Source organism: Rhodnius prolixus, unplaced genomic scaffold, assembly GCF_049639745.1.
Source record: "Rhodnius prolixus isolate KJV_2025 unplaced genomic scaffold, Rpr scaffold_13, whole genome shotgun sequence".
In the NCBI taxonomy this organism is placed as follows: Eukaryota; Metazoa; Arthropoda; class Insecta; order Hemiptera; family Reduviidae; genus Rhodnius; species Rhodnius prolixus.
Genome location: NW_027411583.1, coordinates 12,036,941 through 12,059,632, shown reverse-complemented (window position 1 = coordinate 12,059,632; position 22,692 = coordinate 12,036,941). Strand labels below are relative to the sequence as shown.

Here is a 22,692-nt window from a genome sequence, read left to right as displayed (position 1 = left end):
ACTTCTGAAGTAAAAATAAATAAATTTTTAAATATTCGTGGCTGACCAATCCACATTCTAAAGGTTTCAGAAAATAGAACAGTCTTTTTCTAGAAATTAATCTTTTACATGTTTTCTGTAATGGCGTGTTAAAAAAGAAGATAAAAAAAGTTGCTTTAAATCTATCTATATTTGGTCCTCTTCGTTGACAGTTTTTGGAGTTTCTATTAACAATTGTAGATAATACTTGATACTCTTTTCCATTACACCATGAAAAGTAGCCGTCCTTAAAGATAAAAGTTTCAACTGAAGCATGTTCAGTTCAGTTTTATAATGGTTCCTTAAATCGTCTTTTAACTTTAAAAGAGCGTTTTTATGCATTTAGCAAAAGCTCTCCATCTCCCGTTAAAATCAAAATGTACAAGATAATGGACAGCACAAGGGCAAAATACAGTTTTCAACACCATGAGAGTTAAGAATATTTCAGAGTCTTGTGTGGAACATGTTCATTACTTTCAAAACTAAGTTTTGCCAAAATAAAGGTCTAATATCAAAATAAGGACGCCTGGAGGTGCCTTAAGGTGATTTCATCTTCTCCAAATCGTAGCTCACGAAGTCTTGAAAATATTCCTTTAATTAAGAATATTAATATTGAAATGCAGTCAGAAGTATTGAAGACATTGATGGCAGTTTGGTCAATACTTCCGAGTTGTCAATGCCAATTGTCAATGTTATTGTTGCACCACTAATAATGACGAATAAGTTCGATCGTGTACCATTTAAAAATAATAAGCGTAAAATTGTCTTTTCTAATACAAATATAATTTTACATATTTTCTTTATTATCAGTTCTTCTCATTTAAAGAAATATGGCCTAGCAGCGTATTTACTTACGTGGCGATCACTCCAGTTGACCCTTCTTAATTTGCGTCTGATGTAAAGTCGGCTCTAATGTAAATATATTTTCTTTAAACTTAAAAGTTCCACCACCAGAAAGATCATCAACTCATCTAAACATACTGTTTATTTTCTCTAGAGAACCGCGAAAATAACCGAAGAAGAAGAAAAAAAAAAACTATTTCCGAATGTGGATTTTAAAGGTAACGTCGTGGCAATATTACCTAAACGGAACACCCGAGCACTTCAATTTCCAGTTTAAGGCGTCAAACATCTGAGATTATTGGCACCCGGAGCTTTTTTTTCAGTGCACTGCCGGCCTCCAAAATTTCCAGTATTATTAAGCTTTTGAGATATTTTGTTTAATTTGACTAAGGGATGTTTAAAATGATGCATTTCTGGTTTTTTACAAAAAAAAAATAGTAAATGCTACAATTGCGATAAGCTCTGAACATGTGTTTTCCTCTATGTAGTAAGAGGTATTAAAAATATACCAAAAATAAAATCGTCCATCCGTCAAAAGCAACAAAATCGCGTTTCTTAGACGATTTTTAGAGTTATTTATATTCTAGCGTATAAACCCTTATTTGCCTAGACGTGGATAGTTTGGAATCTTTCTTGATTTACAAAAGATTTCTTGTTACCAGTTACTTGATTAAAATGTTGATCCTCTATAAAATTACATTCCTCTATTAATGAAATATTAGTTGAGCAAACATTATTGTACATATTTAGCGCATATTTATTATTAATAAATGGGTAAAATTAATGTGTTCAAAGATTATTTTTTGCTTTAAATGGTTAGAAGTTTATATACTTGGCTGAAATGTTTAACAGCCGGTTGAAAGTATACCTTTAAAATAGAGTTTATTTAAATTAAAAAAAAAAATTGTTTAGATATTTGTGTTTTCCAATTTGTGTATTAAATATTGTTAAATGATATAATGATACGAAGATGTAACTCGATGGATAATGATTCTTGTAAGACAAAAAATGATATATTTTTCTAATAAATAAACATTTGCCTTGATTGTTAAAAAATTCTTCTTTTTTTATAATTAAACCTTACCAATTTAAATCTAAACATCGCTATAATTATATAATTATAAATATTTATAATTATTTCTCAAATAAAATTTAGGAAATTTTATTGTTGAAAATTTAGTACTTAGTAACAATGAGCAGTTGGCATTATCTCTAGGAACTCTTATTTCCGTTCAATTTGAGAATATTCTTTAACAACAGACACTATATCCTTAGGTTCAGCCATGGCACCAACTCCGACATCGCCGCACATCAATTTCTGAAAATATAGATTGAGGAATCAAACTTTTTACGAACTACTGTATATAATTAATTATATTGTGAAGGAAGCTATAAAGATTTTTAGGCCAGAGGCGCTGGAATGGTTGCGGTGTCTGGCCAGTCACGTTTGACATAATATAAAGGACAACAAAAATGTCTTCCTTGAAATTGGAGGCAAAAAAGTACTTTGATTTTATATATTGCTGCATGCAAGTTTGTAGTACCATCAGAAATAGATGAATCACTTTGGTGTGATTTCGATTTCAGTTATGTTACCATCTCGCACTACACTTTCTGACTCATAATATAATGTTATTCAGTACTGGGGACCTAATCACATTTTCAAAAATTGTTACTAACAAAGCTGAGAATTTGTCTTTAGTTGAGAGCCCAGATAATAAGAATACGTTTGCGCATGAAATTTCGTTGTTCATATTATTCTGTATAATGAATATAAAGAATAAAAGATAAAAATTATGGTTATTTTCTGCAGTTTTCTTCTTTTTTTTTTTGTAAATATTTGTTTTTTTTTTATAGCGATAAGAGATAAAAATATATTTGTATTTTTTTTTTTTTTTTTTGTATACACTTGTTATTCGTTTCTTTATTATAACATCAACCCTCAGAAAGCTGTTTAAGAAACTCCTAGAGTAAATCTCCTACATAAAACAAACAGCCAACTGAACTCGAACCCACAAATTAAGTCCTCTTGCAAATAATTTAATTAATAAAACAAAAAAAAAACAAGTTGCATTTAGATTTACCTTAGCAATAGGCGGAATGACCACAAATCCCAACGACTGCACTTGCTTTATATGTAAATCTGTAATTGGATGCACCCACATTTGAGTGTTCATGGCTGGACAACATATGGCGATCTTATTTTTAAAATTCCAAACTCGTACTATACTGGTAAGCAGATTGTCACATAAGCCCTGTAAAATATACAAAATGACGATGATGTTATCCTGAGCATGCTTATTTATTTATTTAAGCCTTTTAGCATTGTAGACGTGAGGAAGTGTCCTTTCGCTTCAATTAAGCAAGCAAAAGAGCAATGTCAGCAATATATGCACAGCAGTAAGAATGAGTTCGAATTATTAGACTAGGAAACTAAGATGTCTCTTTATACTTTGATGTCAAAAGAAATTATAGCACAAATCACAAATTTAAAAAAAAAAAACTTAAAAAGAGCAGAATACTAGAAAAAAAGATTAAAGAATTCTGAGAAACGTTTAATCTTTAAACGTACCCAAAATTTATAGTTTTGTAGAGTCTAATGCGCATAAAATTAATAACGAACACAAACATAAAGGTATACGTACATTAGCAATCTTTGCAAGGGTATTAGCGTCAAGAGGAGCAATCAGCAACATGTTGGCTTTTTTCGCTAGCTCGTCGTGTAACGAAGCATTCCCATCGGGAGTTGTCCAAGAATCCCATTCATAATCTGTGTACACATCAACTGGCAAATTTTTGAGATCTGTCTTTGGGCAAAAATGTTTCGCTTTGTCTGTTAAAACAACTTTTAATTTTATATTATCAAATGTTTCAAGTAGTTGTGTTATTAATAATGGCAGCTTTATTGTGGCAACGCTACCTGTACAGGACACGATCACAGTAAAACTGTTCAAGTGATCACTTAATTCAGGCAAATCAAGGCTCATCGCACTGGAAACACAGGTAGAAGGTCCGTTTTAACTTTTGCAATTTATTCGAAGAGATTGTGTCAAATAGTCTCTTAACAATTTTCCCCTCACTTGATCCGAAATGTACAATTCAATTTTATTTGAATAAAATTCTGGAACAGAAAATCACTTATCGAAACCAAGATTTGACCATTCTTCCTTGGCCATCAAATTATTCTCCATACGACAACCAAGATAATCTTTAATCTCTTGTCTGCACTTAGAGTTTATGTTTCTAGTATCTCTCAAGCATATCATATACTTCAACATTAATTTTTTGCATCTACCTTCATGGTCCAACGGAAAGCTGCCTTTTTCTGGTGGCGTAGGTGTGAATGATTTCTGGCTAAATGTCATAGACGACATAACAAAACTACTAAATTAACACTTATTTCCAAAAGACTGTTTTTCTTATCACACAGATTCAAGACAAGTGACAAGATACTAAAATAAAAACCAAAAGCTTCCTGATTTTAGCTGGTAAATAATTTTTGTAACAATCTAATAAATTTATCAGAAGAATTGAAAAAAGTTACTTTCGATTTTTTTTTAAAAAAATCTTAATCTACGTACTACGTTCGATAAACGTAAAAATGTGGGGACAACACTTATTTTATCTATATCTACTATAACCTGCTACTATGAAACTTACCAATCTTTAATAAACTAATGCTTATTATTATATTTTACTTATGATTTTATTATTATAAGTGAATAATTTTAGTTACATGGAAAATAATACGAGATATTATGAAGGGTGCGGTAAAGAAGGCCCTATTAGATGTATATTTTTTTGTGAATTTCACCCAACTGCAGGACCTATACTGACATGTCAGGTACTAGTTAAAAATTATTTTTAATTACATTTAAATTCTTAATCAATAATCCAAACAAATATATCATCAATATGTTTGAAGTATTTTGTACTATCTGCTTCTTTTTTCGGCGAGTATGATTCTAAGATTTCTTACATCTTCAACACAACCCATAGCAACGATTTTCGAAACATTTTCACATTTACCATTGTGAATTCATACAGGAATTATGTAGTTTTCAGATTTGCCGAAAACATTTTTAATAAAATCTGCACTCAATAATATCGAGCTGATTCTTTGAAAATCTCAGCTAATTGCTGAACTAGTTAATCTTTCGCTCTTCGACGAATAACGACATCTTCTATATTGTAGAAACTAAGCAGAAGTTACGTCTTTGAAAGGGCTGAACCCAAATAAGTAGTAAAATTACCATCTTTTTACAAGTGCCCTAAGTGACTTTTATGAGAATTAAAATTTGACGAGTATCTCTAGTGTTGCCAAAAACCTTAAAAAAAATGTGCTAGACCTCTTCCTGCTCCAATGGAGAACCCATCAAGAAAGAATTATCTTAGTCCACCAAATTTTGTTTATTATTTCAACAGCGTATTATAGCTTTTAGTAAATTTGTTCGCAGATGTATGATTATAATAGGTTTTCTGATTTTAGGTACCTGAGGACTTTATCTCTAAGGATAAGTTTGAAGCTGTAAGCGTATTTCTTATTCCTAAATCGCAATTATTAAGAAGCATTTTAACAATGTAAGCAATGTTTCTATATTTCTTTAATTAACAGAAGTTAACTCTACTTTCTTCATTTTTATTTTTAATTTTAGAACTACCCGTACCATAAAAATTCTAGGCTTCCCAATGCGGATTGAAGATAAGAAATATCCAAGAAATGCTTATTATTTTAATGTATGTTTTGTTTGTGATTCCTGGGCCAGAACTGTGCAATACGAGTCTGTAGTTAAAAAATTATCAGACTTTTTAGTAAGTTTTGATGTTATTTGTTAATTTTTTTTTTTTTTTAACAATTGCAATTAATTGTTGTTATTGAAGGTTGCAGGTATTAATATAGATATGTATTTTTAGACTGTATTAGAAATGGAAAATAGTTTCCTATCACAAAGAGAACAAAATCAACAGTATGCCACTAGATTACGTGAAATGTTATTGCAAGTATTGCAACAACTTAATTCTAGTGGAATGTGCACTTTATTTGGCAAGTAAATTTGTACCTAAATATTTATTACAATTTCTTTAGAGTTTATCTTCATAAAAAAGAAACAATTTAATAAATGATTTGAAGAAACCCTTTTTCTTTTTAGAAGGATCAGCATCAACTCACCTCAAGGTAATACACCAACGTCGTGGCCCTCCTCTAGTACAAGATCATCAGGTGCCGGTGTTTCTGGAGAGTCCAGATTCATTTCAAACTGATCAATGGGATTTAACTACCCAACAGGTATGGAAGAAGATTTTTACAAATTTAAGGTTTTTTTTAAGTGTTGAATAATAATACTATTTTCTCTTCCTAGGAGCTTCTTACAACTCACTGTCCGGTGACAGACAGTTTTGTTTGTAACGAGAGAACGCTGTCCGGAGGCCGGCAGTGCACTGAAAAAAGCTCCAGGCGCCAATAACCTTAGATGTTGACGCGCCTTAAATCATTAAAAAAATAAATAATAATAATAATCATTGATCACTAAAATGAATGTTTAATTCGCTTTTTCTTTTGTTTTTTCCGATTTCCTCGATTTTTAAATCCAAGTCAACAAAGAATTATCAGTTTCGCTTGATTCATGTGTCGTTAAAATTTATAACCTCCTAATATTACAGGTGCTACCTTTTATAGACGGAATTAATCATGTTCTAAAAATAGCAGCACTGGCTGATGTGGAAACTAATCTTGTAAAAACATGTCTACAAAATTTAGTGTAAGATTTTACAAATATTTTTACTGTAAATCGTAATTAAAATGTACATTCTTTACTTAAGTTTAGTTTTTTTTTTTTTTTTTAATTTTGTATTTTATTTGTCTACAGTTATTACTCAGTCGTAAGAATGGTGCCTATATTTCAATATTCAAATAGTTATTCAGTTACACCAAAATTGAGACTCTTAGCAACAGATGTTAAACTTCAAGAAGAATGTATTAGAGCAGTAGCAAAATCTGGTAAAATTTTTTTTTTTTTTTTAATCACTTGGTAAGCTATGAAAGTTTCTCCAGAATGCAAAACCAGGAAATCTCCAGACCTCTTGGAAATCACTCCATGGTATTCCAGGCTGAAATCTTTGCTGTCAATACTATGCTGAGGAAAACCTGAAAAAAAAAAAAGATCTTAAAAGTAAGAAGGAATTTCTCATCTTGTCGGATAGCCTGGATGCACTGAAGGCATTGACAACTTCTAAAATCTTTCCCATTTTTTTGGCTGGCTGGGAGTACAGAGAGCCGCTAATGCAGCTTTACCAACGTATTCTTGAATGAATATTGTGATACGTTGGTAGCTAGGAAAATGAAGTGGCTTGGTCTGTGACTTGTCCTAAGTATTATCAAGGGCACCCGACGGCATTTTCTCTTTAAACAATTTTGGATTTCTATGGTAAATCAATGGTAAGCTATGAAAGTTTCTCCAGAATGCAAAACCAATTTTGTTAGGAAATCTCCAGACCTTTTGGAAATCACTCTCATGGTATTCCAGGCTGAAATCTTTGCTTTCAATACTATGCTGAGGAAAACCTTTAAAACTACTGGCGGCGGGCGGCTAATGCCTGAGACGATCAATACTAAAGCGAGAAGACAAAACTGGGAAGGAAGTAGATAAATCTGGTAATTAGGCCTGTTTCCGGGCTACAGTAGTTTGAGAAAGCACCTTAACGAGTAGTTATAAATAGTTCTAATATAAATTAGAGCCCCTGTGCAGATTCTATCAGAAGGTAAAGAAAGAAAACGGCATCTCAAATCCTATTTACTGTGCTTTAATCGATGGATTATTGTTAAGGTCTTTTGAAACACTGCTCTTTGCGCTAAGAGGACGTTTGACCTTAATAGGTTGTCACAGAAGCCGTTTTTTTGGCTGCAATACCTGGTCCCTACCAGTTTTTGAATCTAGTCTATTGTAGGGTGCTTCTAAATTTTCTGGTTTTCTTAATATTTTTTTTTTAATGCTTAGGTTTTCAGAATCCAAATCTGAGAGATGTGTTCCGAATTTATTGTAGTATGAAACATGGGACAACAATTAAAGATCTTTGTTTACGCTTTAATCCACAAACTTTAAGGATAGATGAAATTAGACTTGTACAATTTGGAATGTTACATGAACTTATACGTCGTGTACAGCAGGTAATTTGCTCTCTCCTGTTTTTGCATTTTTTAAAAGGTAGCATTTAGAATTATTAGGAGACTTGCATAAATTCGTAGATGCCATTTCAGATGAACAGTTGTACATAAAAATGTAGCTAGCACTGTTGTCAAATCTAATTTATATTTAATTGTGGGAAGTTGGTTAAAAGATTTCTGTTTCTTAAGTATGCACTGCCAAGTAGATCTAAAGTTAAAACTTAAACATCTTTTCCTGTTCATTTTTAACAAGGGCTTCTCGACAAGGTTGTGGCTACATATATGCTCTTTCTCCGAGTACTAGCACAAACTAGTTTGATTGTTAAAAATGGACCAGATATTCCACACTCTGGTCGTAATGGAATGACTATTTATACCCTGGTAGCCACATGACTTTAGGCAGCAACGCAGTAAACCTAAATTCAGTAAATTCCCTACTTCTTCATTATAAAGTATTAAGTAAGTTTGGTTGAAAGTATAAGAAAAACATAATAATAAAAAGAAGCAAGGGAAGGGATTAGCTATGAGGTTAGCATACTGGACTCCCACGCGGAGGTCCCGGGTTCGAATCCAGCTGCTAGCCCTTAGATTTTCTCTTCCTAGGAGCTTCTTACAGCTCACTGTCCGGTGATGGACAGTGTTGTCTGTAACGAGAGAACACTGTCCGGAGACCGGCAGTGCACTGGAAAAAGCTCCGGGCGCTAATAACCACAGCTGTTGATGCGCCAAAAAAAAAACAAAAAAAAACAAAAAAAAAAAAATAAAAAGAAGCGAATAGTCCATGTTCTCAACATAAAATGAAAATCTTTTATTAACAGTTTAGCTTGAAAATTATTTAGATATAATTTCTTTTATGATTTAGTATCCAGTTCTGATTGGAAATCCATTGGAAGAGTTGAGCAGAGGTGAAGCTAGCTCTCTATATTGTTATTTCAATGGCCAGCAATCGTACGATGAGATCTGTTGTAAAGTTGGCATTAGCAGTCAACAGTTGGAATCCTTGATAGATCGGGATCATAATGTTGCCGTCGTCTTAAAATGAACTCGCGTCTATTTTAATTATGTGGTAAGTTACATCTCATTTCAGATTTCTGGTTGTTTTTCTTTTTCTTCGTATGACAATGGGAGTTTCCATTTTTAATAGACGTAAGGTAGATGTAAAATATTGAAACTGCCCAAAGTATGTTTGTTTACAAATTTCACATCTTGATTTTAAAATAATTTTTTTTTATCTTATTTCATTTTCTTAATTTCAAATATATTTATTTATATTTTGCAGAATTATAAGCAAAAACTAGAATCGCAACCAAAATTGTAACAACAAGAAATGATCAGGAAAACAAAGGTGTAAAACTTGTTGTAAGGAACACGAGTAGATCTTCAATTACTTTTTACTAGAGATCAGTAATTTTTAATTTCTTTGGCATCTGATAAATTATTTATTATTTTATTAAAGAAGAATGGATTTTATCCTTAAAAACCAAAATAATGTGAAATGTTTAAGACGAGAATGTAATTTATTTTTTCCTAGTCAGTTTATTTTTTTATAATTGAACAAAATTGAAATATATGTATTTTTACAATTTTAATCTTCTTTTTTTTAAATTTATTTACTTTTGTTCTAAAAATAGTTTAATCTCTTCTTTTTCGTAGCAACGAAAGTAACGTCTGTTTATTCAAGCTAACTACCAAATTAGGTGTCGTGGACAGAGGCGACTAGCGAACATAATTTACTGCAAATTCCTTTTATTAACCATTAAATAAAATCCAAGACTTAGACTGGGCAACGCAATACTTCTTTAGCTTTGCTGGCTTCACCTCAAACGCTTATTTTACTGATTGTGATTTAATATAATAAAATATCCTAATTGGCACACAATGGAATTAGTTTTATATTTATTTATTTTTAAATAAAAAACGGATCAATAATTCAATTTACAGAAACAACAATAATAATAATAACATAAATAATACAAATAGTTCTCAGTCTATAATTTAGGTTTAATTTATAATTAGGCTTTAGCATTTTATTTTACCTTTTAGAGGTTATTGTACAGATTTATACAATATAAATAACTGGAAAGAATTAGTTGACATTTGACATTAGGCTCTATTCAGAAAATTTCAATTCAAGTAATCGGCGCTAGATAGCACAGGCATTCACTTTTGCTCAAGCTTTTGTTCAAGCAATCGTCGCTAGATAGCACAGGCAATCACTTTTGTTCAAGCAATCGTCGTAGAACAGGCATTTTCTTTTGTTTAAGCAATCGTCGCTAGATAGCACAGGCATTCACTTTTGCCCAAGCTTTTGTTCAAGCAATCGTCGTAGAACAGGCATTCACTTTTGTTCAAGCAATCGTAGTAGAACAGGCATTCACTTTTGTTCAAGCAATCGTCGCTAGATAGCACAGGCATTCACTTTTGTTCTAGCAATCGACGCTAGATAGCACAGGCATTCACTTTTGTTCAAGCAATCGGCGCTAGATGGCACAGGCATTCACTTTTGCTCAAGCTTTTGTTCAATCAATCGTCGCTAGATAGCACAGGCATTCACTTTTGTTCAAGCAATCGTCGCTAGATAGCACAGGTATTCACTTTTGTTCAAGCAATCGTCGCTAGATAGCACAGGCATTCACTTTGCCCAAGCAATCGTTGCTAGATATCACAGGCATTCACTTTTGCCAATTTTTTAAATGTACACTTTTAATATTTTTTTGCCTGTAAATAACAATGTTTCATTTTTAAACTTGTTTGAAGTTAACATTAAAATGATACATCACTGTGCTTTTGTTTGCTTATTTCTTTCTTTTATGTACAGTCCATTTTAGTTTTAAATTTTCAGCCGTATTTATTTTTCAAATTGTATAAATATCTAAGTAAATTCAACTCTTATCAGAAGCTGTACATTACCAAATCCCATGAATTTCAGATACTTCATAGATACAAATTTTTTGTACCCAATCTGGAATATTCCTTTTAATTTCGGACTTTTCACATAATGCCAACTTTTCTTACCACTAAATACTTATGTAATACTACTTACATAAAATATTTAAGATCCTAAAACATCTTGACTATACAAGCATCACAATTAAAAATGAAAATAAATAAATTTAATGTGGTGTGACCCCCCCAAAAAAAATTACTTCTGAAGATTTCCAGTAGTTAATCTGCAAATTACAAAACAAATATGCTTTAATTTGTTAAAAAAGAAGTTTATACATTTTTACAGCTTTACAGTTTGGAAAAATTAATTTGTTCTCGAATATTTGTACTAATAATTAAAAGTTTTATTCCACTTTGTTACTTCAATTATAAACAGAAGCAAATGTGCTTAATGATACAGATAAATTAAACATTTTATGTATGTACTTATAAAATGAAAAATAAATGTTTTAATTTCTAACGAATAGGTGCTGAAATGCATGCCTGATCTCTAGCGGCGACGGTTAAAACAACGAGAGCTGAGGCTCCTACAAAAGCATTAGTTTAGTTAATTGCCGCGAGATAGCATAGCCATTAACTTGAACATTTTCAGATGAACTTCATTTTTCTGTATTGAGATCTTACTCCTAAAAAGTTATCATAATTGATAAATTACTATTTTTTATTGTACTGGCCGTTTATTTGGAGTTATTAGTTTCAAATTTTCGGCAGTAACTACTAATTCAAATTGCACAAATATCTATATAATATATCGATAAATTCTATCATGAGAATCTGTAAATTAGGAATCCCACGATTTTTAGACAATATCAGAGAATAGATTTTTTTCTCACCCAAAATGGAATTTTCAAATTACAAGTAACAAAATATGTAACTAATACAACTTACGGTTTTTTGGGAAGATGTTTTTATAAAAATTAATGTCTGTAAATCCAAAGTTTCTTGTAGTACCAATAAAATATATTGAGTCAGAAGTCTGTTGTTGCCTTTCTATGAATATTATTATAATTTATGACGATATTAATTTTTCTTCAAAAAACGTAAAAATTACGATTCACTCAACTTCTTCTACTGGATTTACTGGATTTTTTTTACGAGTCTTTTATAGTTTTCTTTACGAGACATTACAATTTACAAATGATTCATTTTGGCTTGATGATGCTGAACGCTTGGTGCATCGTCGATGATTACAGCTAAAGTACTGAGACTGTATATTGTTTTCAAGTAATTCAGTTACCTTCCATGCTGTTACAAAATAAAAATTGAAACGTGTAGGTTAAGCTAAATCTTAGTTTCTCGTGTACAATTTTTTTCCTTTGTACGATTATGTCTTACATAAAATATTGTAGTTTATATTTATAAATATTTATATATTTAAACTGATTTGGAGTGCCCTTTTTAATTTCACTTCAAGAGGGTATTTGTAGTTTTATGTCCTATCAAACCGTTTTGGCGGTTGGTTTCGTGTGGTGGTTCTAATTTTGTCCCAGTGGGTGGTAGTTTTTTTTTTTTATTAGCATTTGTCGTGATTCGCTGACTTAATTGGCAAGATCTGCGTATAATTTATCCTCCATTAAATAGGGATTTTAACAGTGTTGTTATAATTATGTATAAATTAAAAAAAAAGACAGCTTAATAATTGTTTGATGTAAAAACAAAACAATTTAGAAATTCCTTAATGTGAAATAATGAAATTAATTGCAAATATTGCAAACATTCATTGAATCCTATAGTTTATCAAGAAAAATATCAAAAAAAGCACGTTGTGATTGGATGGCGGTTCTGCCAATATTAAGCCACATCTTCTAAGGAGTTTTAGCCATCTAAGCGGAAATCCCAGTCAAAAAGAAATTTACATTCTTTCTAACATCTTCAGCATGGCGTAGATGATCAGTACCAACTGCGGAAGGGCCAATTCACAAAACTTTAATCACTGGCATATTGGCCACCAAACTTTTGAATGAATGAAGTGTTTAGAAGAATTCGGACAAGAACTGGACACTTTTAGCATTTACAGTCGACTCTCGATAATTCAAACTCAACAGCTGTTAACTTCGGTAAATCGAAAGAATGCAGTATATTTCGATAGGCTCGATAACTCGAAATCCTTTTCCCTTAACAACATGGGGAGAGAAGGCTCTACAATTCGAACGAGGCCACCTTCCCCTCTTTATAATTCGAATTTTCCCTAGTAATGTTTACTTCTCATTTTCTGCTTATTGTTCATTTCCTGCGTAATGTTTCCCTCCTCTCAGCCCAGTTTAACTTTCCAATTCTCTTTCTTAGTTTGCCACTCTTGGGAAGTACGTCTCCCTTACTGTGTCCGACAAAGAAAACATTATTGCGGCCGTGCAAAAAAAAAGATATCGCCAAAACTTTCAATATTCATTTTTACTTTTCTACTTGAGGCTATATTATATTGTAACGAAGTTGACCTGGCCAGAGAAGAAAGGCCTAGATTGTTGTAGGGGTTAAGCGACCAAAGTCGGTAACAGGTCGACACTGGGTAAACAAAAGGCCGGTCTCTACCTGAGCCAGAAAAGAAAAGGGCTAGATTGTTGTATGAGTTTAGTGACCGTAGCCTGTAACGGTCCACCGCTGTGTAAAAGCCAGCTAAGAGAAAGGCCTCAGTTGGGGTGGTGGCATATGTGTTTTCCCAGCCAGTGATTGACAGGTAGGAGTGAGACAAACAATTGAAGGAGGCGGCCCCAGTTGGGGTGGTGGCAGTATGTGTTCTCCAACCAATGAGCGGCAGGTGGGAGCAAGAACGACGGAGTTGGAGTAAGACAGAAGGTTAGAGGAGGGCGGCCCCAGTTGGGGTGGTGGCAGCATGTGTTTTCCTCAGCCAGTGACCGGCCGGTGGGCGTGACACTAGACGGAGTGGGGCAGTCGCAGTTGGAGGCAGACACAGCTGGAGAAGTCAGTTATTAGGGTTTTTAGACAAGTCTTTGAGTGAGTTTTGAGTCAGTCTTGGAAAGTTAGTTTGGAGAGACACTTTGGAAGTGACAGTTCTTGAGAGAGTCAGTGTTGCGAAGTGCTTCGGAGTTAGCCAGTTAGGCGGTTAGTCAGTTAGTGAGTAGAGCTGTGTTAGTGCAGCTGAGACTAGTGCAATTCGGTGCAGTGCGGACCAGTGGTCAGTCGTGGAACAGTTTTTTGTGGCGTTATGAAGTGAGTAAGTAACAGTAAACTGTTGGGACTGTTGTAAATGGTGACTGTAATGAATAGCGTTAGTTGCTAGTAAATGTTAATGTGAGTAAAGGTAATGTGTTAATAAATCAGGTTATTACTTACAACTTTAGCGAGTTTTATTATTTATCAAACCCACATATTATTTAATAACTAGTGGCAGGCATTAGTTGTGTAAGTAAAGTTTTCTTAGTAAAAGGACAAGAAAAACTTTACAATACGTATAGTATGTCTAAAATTTAAGGTAAGCTCATACGTATTTTCAATATACGTATGTACATATATACATAATAAAAACTCTTAATAATTCGAATTTTTTTTCTTTCCTTTTGATAATTCAAACTTCTTGATAATTCGAAGTCTCGATAATTCGAATTTTTCTTGTAGTTCCTTGGATTTCGATTTATCGAGAGTCGACTGTATTTAGCAGGCCTTGGCAAACCATTTTTTATATAATTTTCTCTCTGTCTCTAACAGAACAATCAGAAACTAGCTGCGGCCGACTTCAGTTCAACAGGTGTGTATTAGCGAGAGGATCCTCCCCTATTGGACGCGTGCCACACAGACAGAGACCCCCAGTTGTTACACTCCATACCGCACGCCTCTTCCCGTTGTGGAGGGGCGCCCAGACACGAGTCGGAGTATTTTAAGGGTTGGGGAACCTCCGCCACATCTGTGGCCGTCCGTCCAACGGCCTTCCCCTCCTTGTTTGCCCCTACCACAAGAACGTTGAGCGTACAATCAGCTGACGCTGAGTCGGACTAGCATGTACAGTTTCAGTCTAAAGCCGGCTTTCCAATCATACTCTAAACGGTAGACGGAAGATTATTTAGTTCATTAAATTTTGTGTCGTTAACGCGATGTTTTTTCTTTTTAAGTTTAATTTTTTTAAACAATTACCACAAAAAAAATTTTAATAATTAACTAAGAGTATTAAATGTGTATTATTAAAAAATAAAGTGTTGTAAATTATCGTACATTTTAAAAAATAAAATAAATTAACTATTTTTTAATCAAACTAAATTGTGACCTGAAAAAGTTATTATTCAACAAATTATCTTCAGTCCTCCAACAAAAAACAAAAAAGGTGAATTCTTTTTTTAAGTAAAATATTTTCTAAAACACATTTAATTAATTTTTTTTGACAATTATAATATTTATTTAATAAAGTTCGACGTCGACAACATATTTTTTTCCTTTCCCGAAAAAGATCGATAAGGGGCACTTATGGAGGAAAATAGGTTGTTGGTAGGCTTTCCTTTACTGGCCTCTCACCATGTTTAGTGCAGTCTACGGACTTATCACCTCTATTTAAGAATTTAGCTACGTAATCAAAAAATCCACAAAAATTTAATGAGAATCAACCGAATTGGAAATGCCTGAATAGATTTTTTTGGTGTTTCAAGCAATTTTTCTCGAAAAAAAAATGGTACTTTTAAAGTAATCCATGTAAAAAAAATACTAAAGTTTGAACTACTTTTTGGTACAAACTCCCATATTTCAAGAAAAAATGCATTAAGATAAATTGGTGAAGAGAAAATCACACGAAAAATCGAGTATTTACGTAAAAAATTAAAATTTGCGGATTGTGCGTATTTTTCAAAATACTTTTTTTTCTATTCCAGGCAATTTTTTTTTTATGTTTTTGTAGGTAGGGGGCCACCATACTGCAAATATAATCTTATTTGAACACTCACACGACATTCTGTTACTTCAATTTCGTACTTGTTGGCTTATATGAACATTTTAACTCACTTCAAAATGGCCCAAAACTGAATTAGTACAAATTTTGGATATAAATACAAAGTTTAGAGTTAATTTGGGACAGTTTCGGTAAAAAAAAATATCTCAGAATCGTGAAAAATCCATTGAGTAATTGTGGCAGTTCCGGAATTCTCTTTGAACTGTGAATTCGATCGAGGCTATTTAACGGCCATTTATAGAATAAAACTCAGGAAGTCTCTTCTGAAATGGAACTTCAGAGGGAAGAATAGCCACCCTCTTCTCCCTAGAGCCCGCCCCTTCATCGAACTGTCCTGGGGGAATGTTTCTATTGGAAACAATGAGTCCTAGGTTAAAGAAAGTAAGTAGAGCCATTTATGGGATAATCTTAAAGTGGGATCTGCCGGAGCAGGAAATTTGGATCACCAGGTTGCAGTCTGGCCCCAATTAGCCGGGAAGATCATTGCCTGCAACTGCACTCAAAACACTATCCGTATTTCCGTTAAACTCTTTCGAAAATTTTAATACTCTCGATAGATTATCTCTACGAAATAGACTAGAAGATTCAATGTCATCATCAGTGACCGGTTTACCGTTAGCCCCAAGGTTGACCAGTTATCTTGCCAGCAGAGACCCAATTCTTCACGCCAATCTGGTTTTTTCTTTGTGTAAGCGACCTGTTTATATGTGGCCACCGACAAATCTAAATACTCGCTTGCTTTTTGTTTTCTAACTTCAACAATCAATGATTCTGTTTTTTTCCGATGGATTTTATCCGTCATTGGAGACTTGTTAATTTTAATTCTGCCCAATTTCGGATATTCATCCATTATCAGAGTTTGGATTTATCAGCTTCTGTGAGAAAAAGCCATGACGGATAAAGTCTACAATAATAACCTAGCAGGGAAGGGATTAGCTATGAGGTTAGCATACTGGACTCCCACGCGGAGGTCCCGGGTTCGAATCCAGCAGCTGACCCTTAGATTTTCTCTTCCTAGGAGCTTCTTACTGCTCACTGTCCGGTGATGGACAGTGTTGTCTGTAAAAAGAGAACACTGTCCGGAGGCCGGCAGTGCACTGGAAAAAGCTCCGGGCGCTAATGACCTCAGCTGTTGATGCGAAAAAAAAAAAAAAAAAAAATCTAGCATTTTGAACCTAATTAATCGATTTTTATCGATAATCTAATCGATAAAACTTACTTTTTCTTATAGTAAAAGATCATATGTTCGTGTCAAATTTTCGAAAACGAGTATTTGTCGGAAGTACATCTTTTGAGTTTCCCGGAATACGAAAATATATTTTCCGCTGACACAGGAATTTCTCTCTGACCGCAGTTTAATGTAATTTTCTTTGAACTCAGAATTTCCACGGTTAAAAACTGAGAATCTATTTAGGAAAAGTTGCATTTCTTATTGTCTGAATTTTTTCTTTGGAATGTTACTAATTTATTAAATTCATATTATTATTGTTATATATACGTAATGAGGAGGCTGTTGCACTGAAGTGTTACCTTGCCATTACTACCTGGACAGCTTCAGCTGATAGTAATCTTCATTTATTCACAAAATTACTGTACCGTTACTTTTAGTTCACAAACTTTTTTTTTTCTCGAAAAAGTGGATTTTTAAACTTTGCAAATTCGAGGCTAAGAAGTCGTCTTCGAATTCATGGGTAAAGTGGGCGTGTTCTTGACAGGTGGACTAAGTGTAGCATTTGTACCTTAAAGTGATTTTATATATCCCTTAGTACGGGAAATGCCGAAAAGGCTTTAACGAAAATCTCTAAGGGGGCGTTAAAGGACTTCCGCTGTAGTGACCTTGATAGAATTTTCCTGCCAGTATTTTTCAAAAAAACTTCTAGATCTTTGTATGTGTGTGTATAGAGTAAACAATGTTTTAAAGAAAATCGATTTTTATTCGATTTTAATTCGAAACGAAGTGAATGATACCACAGCACACTGTATTCAGTAGGAATTACTCCCAAATACCTGTTATGATATTATAAAGAACTTGATCTATTGCCAAGACTTCCTGGCCCAACCTGTCGGTGGCCCCCTTTCCTTGAATATTTTAACAATATTCAAATTTATATTAATCTCATTATTCATCCAATTGGGACAATTGCCAATCGAAAGTGAATTTTTATCAGTAGTTATTAACCCCGCGTGTATTATTTTTTTTTCCCGCTCGTTTGTTCGTTGGCGCGCGCGCGCGCACACACACGGTTGTTATGGAACAGTGACACACTGTGGCGGTGGTTTCCTTGAAAACAATAGACTCTATTGCGTCACATGCCTAGTTCCACCGTTACTCTATTTTTAGATAGTTTATTTATTCAGGTTTTATATTCTTTTTATATCCTACTTTGTAGTGGACATTTGCTGTTTTCTAAAAATATTCAGAAAGGCGGGTTTTTGTGCTATGAGCAACATTTACAACACTCTCAGCTACCAATTGGAGAAATTATTTTTCTTTGGGTGGTGGGGGAAGAACAAAATCTGGGTTGCGAACAAAAACGAGCACTTCCTCTTCCTGCAAAGCTCGAGATTCTAATTCACAAATTTTTCTACAAACTTTTGAACGTTTTAAATCATATTTAATTATTACCAACATTATACAGGGTTGACCATAGTTATATGCTCCACCCACTTTTCTTTTTAAAAACGGCGGGAAATTTCGAAAAAATAAAAAACACGTATTTAATCATTTTTAGTCTAGTTTATTTTCAGTGATTGGCCCATTTTTTTTTTTAAACCCCTGTATCTCTGGACTTAACCCTAATGGACTATTTTTTTTTTTTTTTTTGTGGGGATATCTAAAAAATAAAGTGTACAGTAGTAGCCTTAATCCTGTGGCTTCAGTCGATGATCTGAAACGTCGAAATAACTCTAGCCTGCCCTAGATCTTGACTTCGCCACCATAAGTGCTGCTACAAGCAAAGCGTGGGAGTCCAGAGTTTTGGCTTGCCTATCCGTTGATTGTGCCCAGTTTGAACAGATTCATTAAAAAAAAATGACATAATTTTGACCATAAATTGAAATTTGTTTTTCATATTTTAAATTACCATAACTTTTGAAAAACCTAACTGATTTCAAAAATTTTTTTGACGTGAATACGTCTTTAAATTTGAATCATATGGTGGCAATCCAAAAAACCTAATGATAACAAAATCGGGGGATACAGTTTGGCATTATAGTTTAGAATCTATCGTCTATATCCAAAATTAAATTAGACCACTGGATAGCTAAAGGATCAAAGAATTCATTTCGATAAGCGAGGACTGTGACACATCGCGCGCGGTGGAGGGGGAAGCGCCGCCATTTTGAGATCATTTTGCTGCGTATCGAGATTTGCAATTAGTATAACTTTTGACTCGGAGAAGCTACGATGTTCGTTAAGTTTTAATCGTCAGCTGTCGTCATAATCTATCGATTGTATATAAAACATTAGTGTAAAATAGTGACAGTGAATATAATAAGGTGTTAGAATAAAAAAAATATTATCAAAAATATATTATAATGTCGGCCTATACGCGTCGAAAAGCCAAAACCAAATACAGGAGATCGTATACGGTTGGAAAGGGCTTCTCAAGAACAATCGAATGGTAATAATAAAACACCATATGACCGAGTCAAGCTGTGCCGGGAACGTAAAAGAATGAATGCGGCCGAGCGGATCAACGACGGTGTCAGTACATCTGCAGCTGGGGCGGTTGAAATTATGCAAGTGGATGATGAAATCGCTTCTACATCGACAACGGACTGTATAGGCATAGATTGTGTTCGATCGTAGATTTGTTTCCTTGATTTCATCCTAAATACATAAATAAAAATATTTTATATAAAAAATATAACCCGTTACGTAAACGTATTCACGTACAACACACGACCGTGTCCATGACACAGCCACACGTTATTTTTTTTGTGTTTTTAGGAGCTCAAAAACTATAAAAATATGAAAAAAAAAAAAAACAAACTATAACGTTCCGTTCAAAAAAACAAAGTTGGATGCTGTATCTCGAGATACTGGGGTTTAAAAAAAAAATGGGTCAATCACTGAAAATAAACTAGACTAAAAATGATTAAATACGTGTTTTTTATTTTTTTCGAAATTTCCCGTCGTTTAAAAAAAAAGTGGGTGGAGCATATAACTTTGGTCACCCTGTATATAGTTTGTAAAACCGTACATTTTATTGAATTCAAAGAAGCCTCTAGTTCAATCTATAAAAATCATTTTTTGTAGAAAAATGATATAAGAAAAAGTTATACATATGATGTATACATTTAGGTGTATGTAATGATAAAGTTCACAGAAAAAAAGCCTAGGAACCATTATGAATCGATTGGAAAAAAATGAATCGATTTTCTATAAACTCGATTTTACGTAAATTTAACCTTCCCACGTAACAGGACTCTAGAGATTGGACCGTAAATTTCAGTAAAATGACATTTTAGAGGGAATCTACCCACCTTGAATTGAATATTATGAACAAAAATTACAAAAGTATAAATTAGATCTACATATTCACAATACTGAACAACTGAACTAAGTTTACTAAAAATCACAAGAGAAATTTTAGAAACTGTGTCCATAATCAGTTATTAATCGCAGAATTTTTGTCGTATTGTAACTTGTAGAAGTTCTGGGAGAATTCTAAAGCAAAGTTCAACACAGTAACTGCGGTTGTCCCCGTCGAGCACTAAAGGATTAGTGCTTTAACCGCAATGGGTTTCGTTTTGTGTGAGTTTGGAGACTGTTATGCTGTTAGCAGCGTTGAGAGATAAACGAAATAGAAATGGTGGTGGAGCACTCTGGCGAACCACAACCTAATTAAAAAGTCCTCTACCGCCGCTTCCAAGCAGAGACCCAATCCCCGGGCAATGCTCTGTAATTTGTTTGATATATTGACGGGTTTCCCTTCCCAGGTTCAAATTTCCTTTCAGTCGTCACTCTATTCCCTCCACACACGCATGGCGAACACTCTGCGCTTTAATTTTCTTTTCTTTTGGTCCCGCTCACCAAAAGTCCAGCTGGAATTAGTTCCTAGCTTTGGGATTAAGGGAGCACACTAAGGGACATTCACAGGATATACGGACGTGTGACTGAGAAAACAGGGTTTTATGGGAACGCGTTTAGTTTTTCACCGGATATTCATCGAACCCCAGACGGATTATTATTATTAACAGATTATTCTTAGCAATATTCAAGAATGGTACCGTACATAAACATAAAATAGCACTTTAGAACGAATCTTTTCACCCTCTCTCTTAGATGTACCCTTATCGTTTTTTTCCTTAAACAACAGTTCAAATTAATCCCACCAGGGTAGTACTGCAGTGGGTCCCAGCTCACTGTGGACTACAAGGTAACGAGCAAGCCGACAAACTTGCAAAACTGGGTGCCCAAAAGGTACAGCCCGAAAACGCGATTAAGTACCTTACAGCAAAGAAGAATAATTAAGGGGTCACATGTTGGAAAAACTACAAGAAATGCTGAAAGGGAAAGCGGAAGGCAAAATCTGGGGCTCATTGTTAAATCCGGCGGCGGATCGTGTTCCCACAAACCTTCCACGTAGGATAGAGGTGGCGTTGTTTCGGATGAAAACGGGCCATGAATATTTACAGCTCCATTTACTTCGTATTGGTGTTGCTGGATCACCAATATGCCCGTTATGCAGATTAGAAATTATTACTGCCTCGCATTTAGACGACTGCATATCTCTGCTGTATGTACGAAGCAGCAACTGCTGCAAATCTGATTTATATTGGGCTGCACGCAGTCGCATGGCCGAAGTAGCCAGCGACCATGGCGTAGGATAAAAAAAAAAAAATAATGTGGTAGGTCTTCTATTAGCACCAAGTGTGAAAAACATAGTAGAAGCCATTTTTGACAAAATATCTAAAAAAAAACTGAAAAAAAATCGATTCATAAGTTGATACTTTCCGTTATTCGATCTTAGTAGTAAATTTTTTTGCTTCTCTAAACGAAATAATTTGTACTTTCAGCCAGTTTTCGATGTATGTACAGAACGCACAAAGTTTAATTTGAAAAAAACAATTTTTCGTTTTCAAGGGGGGCCTCAAAAAGCATATTTTCGTTGAAAACTCAACATGCAAATTCCGTCCGATTACAATACTCTCTATTACTCTATTAGTACAAAAAAGTACCTAATTTTAAGTCAAAAAGTACAGTGGTACCTCGGTTTTCGAACGACTTGACTTTCGAACAAATCGGTATTCGACCAAGAAATTCGAAAAAATATTGTCCTGAAATCCGAACTAACATTTGGAACTCGAACACCCGAGATGAGCCGAGTTGTTTTTATATTTACACTTTTAGATCTTATTTCTTGTTTAGATACATATTTTTACATAAAATATAAAAATTAGGCCAGTAAAACGGCATATTTCTGGGGCTTAGAAACGAAATAAACTACATAGTTTACATTATTTCTTATGGGATAAATTGTTTCGGTTCTCGTCCGCACTTCCGGAACGAATTATGGTCGAGAACCGAGGTACCACTGTACTCAATTTTAAGGTAGAAAATTATAGAAACAGTATCTTGGCTTCAGATGGTAGATACCACTGAACATTACCCTGATACTTTGTACCCATTTATCAGAGTTTATTTTTCTTGCCTTTACGTTCAACATTTCCTCTCAAATTCGTTCGATAACAATGATAACACAGCAAAACAACCGAAATTAAAACATTCTTATGAAAACAATCATACTGACCTTTAAAGATTGTGAAATCGCCACCAAAAAAAAATAAAATAAAAACACAAATAAAGAAATTATTATACAGTTATAGT

At 33.8% G+C, this 22,692-nt stretch overlaps 4 protein-coding genes across 7 annotated transcripts in view; 2 read left to right on the top strand and 2 right to left on the bottom strand.

Annotated features, from left to right (window-relative positions):
• Positions 1–2,007: 2,007 nt before the first annotated feature.
• Ppcdc (phosphopantothenoylcysteine decarboxylase) lies at positions 2,008–3,922 on the bottom strand. 2 transcript variants are annotated; one of them, XM_074116283.1, is made up of 4 exons: positions 3,782–3,922; positions 3,507–3,694; positions 2,946–3,116; positions 2,008–2,179 (listed from the first exon to the last, which is right to left on the bottom strand). In XM_074116283.1, exons 1-4 carry the CDS (start codon positions 3,846–3,848, stop codon positions 2,084–2,086), a joined length of 522 nt encoding a protein of 173 aa, XP_073972384.1. In that variant the 5' UTR covers positions 3,849–3,922; the 3' UTR covers positions 2,008–2,083. The 2 variants fall into 2 exon arrangements, with proteins under 2 accessions (XP_073972384.1, XP_073972382.1); XM_074116281.1 differs by having other exon boundaries at positions 3,507–3,848.
• A 73-nt stretch (positions 3,923–3,995) lies between these two features.
• Positions 3,996–4,235, bottom strand: LOC141448158 (cytochrome c oxidase assembly protein COX19). Its single transcript, XM_074116289.1, has one exon. It carries the CDS (start codon positions 4,233–4,235, stop codon positions 3,996–3,998), a length of 240 nt encoding a protein of 79 aa, XP_073972390.1.
• A 277-nt stretch (positions 4,236–4,512) lies between these two features.
• Positions 4,513–9,612, top strand: Nprl2 (Nitrogen permease regulator-like 2). Of its 2 annotated transcripts, none has more exons than XM_074116276.1 (10): positions 4,513–4,705; positions 5,351–5,442; positions 5,517–5,673; positions 5,776–5,905; positions 6,012–6,148; positions 6,523–6,620; positions 6,729–6,859; positions 7,857–8,026; positions 8,886–9,089; positions 9,303–9,612. In XM_074116276.1, the coding sequence occupies exons 1-9, from the start codon at positions 4,598–4,600 to the stop codon at positions 9,063–9,065; spliced, it is 1,203 nt and encodes a 400-aa protein (XP_073972377.1). In that variant the 5' UTR covers positions 4,513–4,597; the 3' UTR covers positions 9,066–9,089; positions 9,303–9,612. The 2 variants fall into 2 exon arrangements, with proteins under 2 accessions (XP_073972377.1, XP_073972378.1); XM_074116277.1 differs by having other exon boundaries at positions 4,604–4,705; positions 5,351–5,389.
• A 5,300-nt stretch (positions 9,613–14,912) lies between these two features.
• LOC141448148 (uncharacterized) overlaps positions 14,913–22,692 on the top strand; it is a 195,160-nt gene continuing 187,380 nt past the window's right edge. For both annotated transcript variants that reach the window (XM_074116270.1, XM_074116271.1), the window contains exon 1: positions 14,913–15,242. The gene's annotated coding sequence lies outside the window, so the exon portion shown is untranslated. The remainder of the gene's footprint in view (positions 15,243–22,692) is intronic.